At 68.4% G+C, this 10,145-nt stretch overlaps 1 protein-coding gene across 1 annotated transcript; it reads right to left on the bottom strand.

The window, feature by feature from the left end:
• Positions 1 to 422: 422 nt before the first annotated feature.
• Notum (notum, palmitoleoyl-protein carboxylesterase) lies at positions 423 to 8,199 on the bottom strand. The gene is made up of 11 exons (XM_070031668.1): positions 7,865 to 8,199; positions 7,025 to 7,077; positions 6,647 to 6,742; positions 6,322 to 6,382; positions 5,826 to 5,884; positions 5,340 to 5,442; positions 4,523 to 4,714; positions 3,488 to 3,588; positions 1,910 to 2,057; positions 1,267 to 1,314; positions 423 to 1,069 (listed from the first exon to the last, which is right to left on the bottom strand). The coding sequence occupies exons 1-11, from the start codon at positions 8,182 to 8,184 to the stop codon at positions 763 to 765; spliced, it is 1,488 nt and encodes a 495-aa protein (XP_069887769.1). The 5' UTR covers positions 8,185 to 8,199; the 3' UTR covers positions 423 to 762.
• Positions 8,200 to 10,145: the final 1,946 nt, after the last annotated feature.

Below are 10,145 nucleotides of genomic sequence, written 5' to 3' on the forward strand. Positions count from 1 at the left end.
GGGCAGACAAATCTGAAAGACTCATCTCCAATTAACCAGCAAACTGCTGGGAGTGGACACGTAACTCAAGTGATAGAGCACCAGCATTTTTTTTGGGGGGGGGGCAGTTCTGGGGCTTGAACTCAGGGTCTGGGCATTGTCTATGAGCTTCTTTTGCTCAAGGCTGGCACTCTACCACTTGAGCCACAGCGCCACTCCTGGCTTTTTCTGTGGATGTGGTGCTGAGGAATGGAACCCAGGGCCTCATGCATGCTAGGCAAGCGCTCTACCACTAAGCCACCTTCCCAGCCCAAACCAGCTTTGAGTAGAAAATGTTGAGCCAAGAGCCTGAGGTCCTGAGATCAAACCCAAGGACTAGCATTTGAGCGTAGGCACATACAAACACACGTAACAAAAGAAACGAGGTCACAAGGAGAGTTTCTTTTGTCATCTTTTTTTTCATTATTTAAAAAATATATGTTACAGAGCAATATCATTCATCATATATTTCTTATTTTCCTTTTTTAAAAAATTAAAGTAATAAAAAAGAGTCACTTTATAAAATAATGCCAAAGGACGTGATGCGCTGAGGCGGGGCAGGGATGTCCGGTGCTGCTGACCCCTCCAGGGAGGGCTGAGAAGGGGCGGGCCTCCTCCCTGGCCGGGCCCTCCAAAGGCAGGGCGGCTCCGCAGGTGTCCTCCCCCAGGTGGGGAGCAGGTAGGGCTCCATGGGCTCTGGGAGAGGCAGGAGGGCCTGGTGGTGGACCCGAGGCAGCCCGGGGCCTAGCTCCCAGTGCTCAGCATCCCTAGCAGCCTGCTGGGCTCCAGTCCCTGCTGCTGAGCCACGGTCTGTACGTCAAAGCCCATGTGCATGAGGAACTGGGCCACGTTCATCTCCTGACCTGTGAACTGGTCGCGGATCGTGGGGCACGAGGGGTTGCAGTGGGGCCAGGGGCAGCTGTCCACTAGGTGGAAGGGGCAGCCCTTCAGGGGGGCCTTGTTGGCCTTGTGGCTGTCATGGAGGCTTCTGTCCCAGCAGTGTAGCGCCCGGGGCAGCGAGGTTCCCTTCACCTGGATGTCTGTCCAATGGCTGCAGACAGAAACAGAGACAGGTCACGGGGAGGAGGGGTCTCTACCACCGTGGGGGGGCAGAGGCTTCATTCTGGCCCCACAACCAGTGCTGGAAGTCCCCGGAAGAAAACCCTTCACACGGAGTCAGCGGGGGGAGGGGGAGGTCCGGAGGACCTGTGGGAGGACTTGTGCTGCCCCAGAGCCCAGAGCACTGACCTCCGGATGATGATCTCGTGCGAGAGGCAGGCAGGGGCAAAGCTGGCCCTGGTGGACGAAAGACAGGTAGCCTGAGCTGGACGCGCCAGCCGCTCCCTGCACGAACCCCGCTGCCAGCTCCGTCCACTCCCCTGGGTCTGTCCTTCCCCTCCGGCCGCCCAGCTCTTACCCCCACAGCTCCCTGCCGGCTCCTGCCCCGTCACTCCAAGTCTTCCTTAGCCCTCCTCTGGCTGCGGCCTGCCGGGCAGCAGCAGGACGCTATCCAGAGCAGGTGCATGCCATTTTGAGACCTCTGGCATTTTTTTTTCTTCCTCTTTTGTTGTTGCGGTTTCTTTCTTTTTTACATTTGTCTGTCAGGGGATTTGAACTCAGGGCCTCAAGCTTGCCCCGCTCGCTTGCTTAGCTGGCTTTCTTACTATGTGAGCCTTTCCCTCACGCCTCCAGCTTTGTTTTCTGCTGATTATTTACAGATGGAGTCTCAGGAACTTTTTCTGCCTGGGCTGGCTTGGGCCTTGATCCTCCAGATCTCAGACTCCTGAGTAGCCAGGACTACAGGCGTGAGCCACTGGTGCCTGGCTGAGGCCTGTTTTGGAACATAGCGGCTGAATGAGCCAAGCAGAGCAGGACCCCAGCACACACTCACGGCACATCCTTGAGCGTGCTGCGCAGCTCACGGCCTAGGTTCTGGATATACAGCCACTGCCCCTCCTGGACGGGCTGGCCTGTGAGGTGTACATTGTCCACGGTCAGCTGGGCCTCGTCAAACAGCCACTGTACCACAAACACTGGACCTGGTGGGGGACACAGTCCAGTTCAGCTGGGCTTGGCACTGAAGGCCCAGCTGGCTCCATCACACACTCCCCCATCCCATGTCCTTTCCCCCGTCCCTGCCCAGCAGTCCTGGAGATGGAACCCAGAGCTTGTTGCCTGCGAGGTGAGTGTACCCAGCCCCTCCCCCGTCCTCCCCAAGTCCTGGGACTTGAACTCAGGGCCTGGGCACTGCCCCTGACCTTCTTTTGCTCAAGGCTAGCACTCTACCACTTGAGCCACAGAGCCTCTTGCAGCTTTTTCTGAATGTAGTACTGAGGAATTGAACCTGGGGCTTCATGTGTGCTAGGCAAGCACTCTACCACAGAGCCACATTACAAGCCCCCCCTTTTTTTCCCCTTGTTGGTCATGGGGCCTGAACTCTGGGCCTGGGCGCTGTCCCTCAGCTCTTCAGCTCAAGGGGAGTGCTCTACCACTTGAGCCACTTCCAGTTTTCTGAGTGGTTTATTAGAGATAAGAGTCTCACAGACTTTCTTGCCCGGGCTGGCTTTGAACCTCAGATCTCAGCCTCCTGAGTAGCTATAATGACAGGCGTGAGCCACTGACACCTGGCTTCCCCTTCTTTTTTGGGGGGGGGAGGGGTCCGGTCGTGGGGCCTGAACTCTGGGCCTGGGCGCTGTCCCTCAGCTCTTCAGCTTAAGGCTAGCACTCTACCACTTGAGCCACAGGGTCATTTCAGGCTTTTTTTTTTTTCTTTCTGCTTATGTGGTGCTGAGGAATCGAACCCAGGGCCTCATGCATGCAAGGCAAGCGCTCTACCACTGAACCACCTTCCCAGCCCTCTTTTTTTTTTTTTTTTTTTTTTTTTAAAGAACCTATCTTTTGGGCTGGGAAAGTGGCTCAGTGGTAGAGCGCTTGCCTTGCATGCATGAGGTCCTGGTTTCGATTCCTCAGCACCACATAAGCAAAAAGAAAAAAGCGGGAAGTGGTGCTGTGGCTCAAGTGGTAGAGCGCTAGCCTTGAGCTGAAGAGCTGAGGGACAGCGCCCAGGCCCAGAGTTCAGGTCCCAGGACGGGCAAAATAAGTAAATAAACGAATGAATAAAAGAACCTATCTTTCCTTGAAGAGGGCCCCTTACAAAGCTGCTATCACTTTGGCCTGGCTGTCAGGCATTTCACTCTGATAAAAAATTGGGTGATAAGCAAAGCTACGGGGCTGAGGAGGTCCCTGTCTGGGTGCCACAGCACAGGCGGGCAGCACGGGCGGAGGGGGGCGGGGCGGGGGACGTCAGCAGCAGCACAGTCAGGGGACAGCCCAGGGACCAAAGGGACGGTCCTGGCAGAGGGAGGACCGGTCACCCTGGCATAGGTGTGGCCACCTCCTTGGGGTGGGACTCGTCTGGGCTTTCAGAAGGGGTGCATCAGCTGGGACCCCCACCCCGCTGGCCACTCACAGCGCAGCGTCGGGTAGACTTTATAGCCAAAGAAGCAGTTCCACTCCTCGCCCTCCTTAAACTGGCGCCGACAGCGGTCCGGGACCATGCCGTTCCAGTACCTACATCACACATGTGGTCAGGCTGTGTGTATGTTGGCGGGGGGGGGGGCGCCCTCACAGCAGAGATTCCCGTCCCCCAGCCATGCCCTGCCCCTGCCCACTGGCCTGCCCCCCATGCCCTCCCCCTGCCCTGCTTCCCCTGCCCTGCCCCCCGCCCCCACCCTCCCCCTGCCTCCCCCGCCCTGCCCTGTCTCCATGCCCTCCCCTGCCCTGCCTTCCCCGCCCTGTCCCCCATGCCCTCCCCCTGCCTCCCGCCGCCCTGCCCTGTCCCTCTGCCCTGCCTCTCCCACCCTGCCCCCATGTCCTCCCCCTGCCCCGCTTCCCCTGCCCTGCCCTGCCCCCCACCCTGCCTCCCCATGCCCCCCTGCCCTCCCCCTGCCCTCCCCCTACCCCCCTTGCCTCCCCCGCCCTGCCTCCCCATACCCCCCTGCCCTGCCCCTCATGCCCCCCGCCCTGCTGCCCCATGCCCCCCCCCCGCCCTGGCCTCCCATGCCCTCTCCCTGCCCCCCCCGCCCTGCCTCCCCATGCCCCCCTGCCCTCCCCCTGCCCTCCCCCTACCCCCTTGCCTCCCCCGCCCTGCCTCCCCATACCCCCCTGCCCTGCCCCTCATGCCCCCCACCCTCCCCCCGCCCTGCCACCCCATGCCCCCCCCCCGCCCTGGCCTCCCATGCCCTCTCCCTGCCCCCCCCGCCCTGCCTCCCCATGCCCCCCTGCCCTCCCCCTGCCCTCCCCCTACCCCCTTGCCTCCCCCGCCCTGCCTCCCCATACCCCCCTGCCCTGCCCCTCATGCCCCCCGCCCTCCCCCCGCCCTGCCGCCCCATGCCCCCCCCCCGCCCTGGCCTCCCATGCCCTCTCCCTGCCCCCCCCCGCCCTGCCGCCCCATACCCCCCTCTCCCCCCTCAGCACACAGGGCCTGGCATGAAGGCTGGGGCACCTGATGCCTCTGCGGACGGCCTCTGTGGGCGCACAGGTGATGGTGTCCAGGCAGTCTGTCCGGCGGTATTGCTTATTGTCCAGAAACCAGCCTGAGTCAGCCAGGCCCCTCACGTGGATGGCCGAATAGCCCATCTCCTCCAGCTGCTCAGCCACCCGGTCCACGTTCAACAGCACCCCAGTGCCCCCAGCGCTGCCGGGAAGGGCACACATGAGGCCGGGGAGCCAGGTGCCGCCAGTCCCAGCCCAGGCCCTGAGCAGGAGCCCAAAAAGCCCCACAGCCTCCCAATGAGGTGTCCTGACACTTGGCTCCAGCCCTGTCCCCGTGCAAGGAAGGGGGGTCTTCTGGAAGTCTGGAGGCAAAGAAGGACTGGCAGTGCCGCAGCCCGCCCCCCAGGGCTGCCGGCGGTGGAGATGGCCTCCATCCCAGAGCTGAACTCTCCCTCCTTCCTTTCCCTTCCTCTCTCTGCTTCAGTTTCTGTCCACATAGATGCCCTGTCTGCCTTGTGCACCACAGTGACTGGCCAGTGGGGCATAACCCTGGGCTACAAAACCCGGGCCCCTGGAGAAAGGACGTCATGAACCACAGCTGACCACAAACCAACTACCTGGGTCACTGCAACTCAGAAACCACCTCTGCAAGCTTCCGACTACAGTGCACTCTGAGGGTAGACGTCCGGCTGACCCTAAGGAGCCTGGCTCTTCTCACCAGCAGTGCTCCCCGCAGAGGTCTGCAGGGCGCTGCTGCCCCTCTCCCCCTCCCCTCTCCACCCTCCGACCCCCTCCATGCCTCTCCCCCCCTCCCCCCTCCTGCCCACCTGCTCCCGGCCAGCAGCAGCACCTTGGCGGCGCTCAGCCCTTTGCCCAGAAGCTCTCGCACCACCTCCTGGATGATCAGGGCGCCCATGAAGGCGTACTCGTCTGCACAGAGGAGGGGGGCTTCAGGTGGGGTCCGGCCACGACAGGCCCCCGCCTCAGGACGCCAGGAAGAGGGGTTCTGGGACCTGGCTGGGGCTGGGTAGGCGCAAGCAGGGGGTCGCGCTTTACACCCAGGAGCAGGGCCCGGGCAGCCGGGGCGCCGGCGGGACAGGTGGACCCCGTGGGGAGGAGCTCAGGGGGGTCTGTGGCGGCAGTCGGTCTGTCTGTCTCCCCGCCGCCCTCCCGCAGGGCCCGGGCAGCCGGGGCGCCGGCCGGCCAGGTGGACAGTGGGGAGGAGCTCAGGGGGGCCCGGGCGGGAGTCGGTCTGTCTAGTCGGCCTGTCTCCCCGCCGCCCTCCCGCAGGGCCCGCTCTCGCCAGGACTCACTCTTCTCGGAGCCGGAGGACGTCCCGCTCCAGACGTCGCTGGAGCAGTACGGGATGAAGCTGCAACGCGGATCACGTGAGCCTGCGGCCGCGGCGGGCCGGGGGAGCCCGGAGAGGACGCCCCCCTCCCGCAAGGCCCGCCCAGGACGGGCCCGGGACGGCCCCCCGCCGCCCCGCAAGGCCTCTCCCAGGCCCCGGGGCCCGGGACGGTCCCCCGCCGCCCCGCAAGGCCTCTCCCAGGCCCCGGGGCCCGGGACGGCCCCCCGCCGCCCCGCAAGGCCTCTCCCAGGACGGGCCCGGGACGGCCCCCCGCCGCCCGCAAGGCCTCTCCCAGGCCCCGGGACGGCCCCCCGCCGCCCCGCAAGGCCTCTCCCAGGCCCCGGGGCCCGGGACGGCCCCCCCCGCCGCCCCGCAAGGCCTCTCCCAGGCCCCGGGGCCCGGGACGGCCCCCCCCGCCGCCCCGCAAGGCCTCTCCCAGGCCCCAGGCCCGCGCTTACACCATGTTGGCGTTCCACCAGTGGGGGTTCTCCTCGGGCTGGGAGGACAGGATCCCGGTGCCTGCGGGGCAGAGGGGTCCTCCTGGGGCGGGGCAGGCGGGGGGCGCACCGCACCCCAGCATCATCGCAAGCGTTGAGGGCAGCAAAGCGGGGTCACGGCAGCCCCCGGGGCCGGAGGAAGTGGGAGGTGGCGCCCGGGCTCTGTGACAGCGGACGTGACCTCTGACACCCCACCCCACCCCCGATGAGGAGGGGTGACGGGGCGGGGGGAGCGCAGCCCGGGGTGGGGAGGAAGGGTGGGCGGGGCCGGCCGCGTGCTGCCGACCTGTGCGAGTGCGCGGCCAGTCTTTGGAGCTCATGAGGCGCCGCATCGAGTTGTATCTGGAGTCGCAGTTCTCGCGGCTGAAGCAGTACCAGCCCCCTGCAGGCGCGGCCACGGGCTGGTCTGCGTCCGGGAGGCCCCGCCCACACGCAGGCCCCGCCCGCCGGGAGACCCGGCCCATCAGGAGGCTCTGCCCGCCCATCGCCCCGCCCACCAGAGGCCCACGCGAGCTCCGCCCACCCGGAGACTCCGCCTCCCGGGAGACCCCCGCCCACAGGAGGCTCCGCCCACTGGGAGCCCCCTCCCCACCCAGCCCACCGGGAGGCCCCCCTCCCGGGGAGACCCCCGTCTCCCCGCGGCGCCTCGGTCTCTGGGACCCACCTTCCAGAAAGAGGAGCCACCGCCGGCTGCCCTTGGACTCCTTCAGGTAGTAGCTGCGGGAGGATGTGCGTGAGCAGAGCGGAGCCGGCGGTCGGCCGCTGGCCGCCGCGACCGTCCGGCTCCCCCCGCGCCCCGCGCCCGCGCCTCCCGTCGGGGCGCCGAGCGTCCGTCAGGACACCTGTCGCCCGGAGCGCGGCCGCCGCACGGGGGCGCCGGCGCGCAGCTCGCGCGGAGCGCGGCCGCCCGCGAGCCCGCGGCGCTCCCGGGAGATGGCGCTCGCGGGGCGGGGAAGGTCCGTGGAAAATCCCCACGGCCCGCCCGCCCGGCGCGGGACCCGCGGTCACCTCGGCGCCGACGGCCGGCACGGAGCGGCGCCCGCGCGTGGACGGGGGCGAGCGGGGAGAGGCGCCCGAGGCTCTGCGGGACTCGGCCCGCGGCGTGCGTTGCCGGGCCGCGCCGGCCCCGGCCTCACGTCCGTACCCTCCCCACTTCGTGTGTCACTGCGGCACCGGGCCTTGCGCCCTCCCGCGCCCTCTCCCGCCCCTCCGCCGGACCGGGGTTCCCCACTCCCCGGAGCGCTGGGGCGGGGTCCCGGGACCCCACATCGCCGCGAGTCCTCTTCCGCAGGGGCAGCGCCGCTGCGGCGGCCGTCCCCGCGGACGGGGCCGGCGGGGCGGCGGGGCGGCGCCGGTCCCCGCGGGGGGGCACCGCGCCGAGCCACCCGGGCGCCCGGCGGGTGCGGGCGGTGGGCGCGCGCGCCGCGCCTCCGCGTCCGGTCCGCTCCGCTGGCGCGCGGGCGCCGCCGGCGGGGAGGTGGCGGGGCGCGCGGCGGGGCCTCACCCGGCCGGGCTGCCGTCGTTGCAGGTCACCGACGTGTTGAGCAGGAGGTGCAGCCGCAGGTCCTCGCTGAGCTGCTGCGCCGAGCAGGGGTACAGGGACTGCGCCAGGCTCTTGACCTGCGCCAGGAAGCTGTCCATGTTGCCCTCCACGGCCGTGAAGTCCAGCGGGAAGCTCTCCACCGGCGGCCCTGCGCCGGGCGCCGCCTCGGCCCGCGGCGGGGGCGGCGGCTGGCCCCGGCGTCGCCAGGTCCTCCGGCCCTCGCCGCCGCCGGCCCAGTGCAGGAGGCCGAGCAGCAGCAGCGCGCGCAGCGCCCGGCCCATGGCCGCGCCACGCGGGCCCGCGGCCACCTGCGGAGAGCGGGCGGCTGTGAGCGGCGGGGCGGCGGCGGGCGTGCGGCCCCGGGGCGCCCTCCTCGCCGGCCCCCCGCTTCCGCACGCGGGCTCCCGGCGGCGTCGAGGCTGCCGAGCCCGGGGGCGCGGGCTCCGTCCGCAGCTCGGCGTCCACGCGGGCCGGCCGGGGGCAGCGCCGGGTCTGGGTGCGCCGGCTCGGGCCCGCGCCAATGAGCGGCGGGGGCCGGGCTGGGCGTAGTTTGCGGGGGCCGCGGCGGCCCGGGTGCCCGCGCGTCAGAGGCGCCGCCGCCGCCGCCGCCCGGACTCCGCGGAGGGGGAAGGGGGCCGCGCTCGCTCCCTTCTTGGCGGAGGCATCGCCTTTTCTTCCCAAACCGCAAGGCTGACGGAGGGGCCTGGCCTACCCCGCCGCGGCCGCCGGAGGCGCTCGGGGCCCGGCTCCGTGGGGGGCAGCGCCGCCGGGCGGCCCCGGAGGCTCCACTCGCCGCGGTCAGCCCGGCGCCGCGGCCCCCGCCCTGGGAGCGGCCGGGGGCGGGGAGCGGGCGGCGCCCCGCCGGGGAGGGGGGCGCGCGGGGCGCGGGCGGCGCCGCCCGACCCGACGGCGCGGGGCGCGGGCTCGCACCTGGGGCCGCCGAGCCTCCCTCCACCCGGACCCGGGCCTCGCCGCCGCCGCCGCCGCCGCCCCGCGCTCACCGCCGCCCCGACTCCCCGGCGTCGCCCGCGCCGCGCCTCCCCGGTGGTGCGCCCGGCTGGGCTGCGCCGCGCTCCCCTCTGGCGCTGGCGCGGGGCCGCCCGGGACTTTTATCCCGCCGGGCCCCCGGGATCAAAGCGGGCGGACGCGAGGCTCCGCGCCCAGGCCTGGCAGCGGCCGCGCGGGGCTGCCCGGGGAGCGGACAGGTGTGTCGAGGCCCGCTCCCTCGGACAGCCCCGGGGAGGGACGGGCGCCTCGACCCACGCCGCGGGGACCGCGCCGGGGGGGGGCGCTGCATCAGAGGGGGCGGGGCGGGGGCGCACGCGAGGACCCCGGGGACCCCGCAGCCGCTCCCTGCGGGGCCGGGGCGCGCTGCCGTCTTGGTGACTTGCAAATCAGAACATCTCCCTGGGTGCTGGCCTTCAGAGTCCACTGCCCCTTCACGTGTCCCGCCCTGGCTTAGGTGGACGACGTAGGACCACGCTCCTGTCCCGAGACCCGAATTAGAAGGATGGTGGAGGCGGTGGTGGTGAGAGGAAAGCACGCACATGCACACGCCTTTTCCCTCACACCTCTACCTACTGGCTGGTGGTCTCTTCCGAAACACAGGGAACAGGCCTGCCTTTGAGAACAAGGGTCCATGCACCTGGTAGGACTTCTGTGGCCGGCCTCCTAAGTCCAGAGAAGAGAAAGCCTCGCACTTAGAAGGAGCTGCTGGGGGCAGTGGCTGCAGCCAGGGCACTTTTGAGCTTCTGTGCCAGGCTGAGTGATGACAATCCAAGCCCATGGCTTACAGGCTCACACCTGTTATCCTAGACACTTAGGAGGCTGAGATCTGAGGATCAAGGTTCAAAGCCAACCCAGGTAGGAAAAATCCCTGAGACTCTTAAAGACTCAGGGACAGCGCCTAGGCCCTGAGTTCAAGCCCCTGGATCAGCACACACACACACACACACACGCACACGCACATGCACACACACACGCACACACACACTTCAGCATAGCCAGCAGGCTGGCTCTTGAAGAAAGAAGTGAGAAGCCTGAGATGGCACTTCAGAACTAACGTGCCACGTGCACCTGAAGGTGCACCACATAACTGCGCAGCTGTGACACTGGGGGCGGGGTAAGGGGTTCAGGTCCACTGGCAGGTGGGGGGGGGTGAGGGGTTCAGGTCCACTGGCAGGTCGGGGGGGGGGGTGAGGGGTTCAGGTCCACTCCCAGGCACTGGGGGAGATGCCCACTT

Source organism: Dipodomys merriami, unplaced genomic scaffold (assembly GCF_024711535.1).
Source record: "Dipodomys merriami isolate MVZ:Mamm:240054 unplaced genomic scaffold, mDipMer1.0.p SCAF_202, whole genome shotgun sequence".
Lineage (NCBI taxonomy): Eukaryota > Metazoa > Chordata > Mammalia > Rodentia > Heteromyidae > Dipodomys > Dipodomys merriami.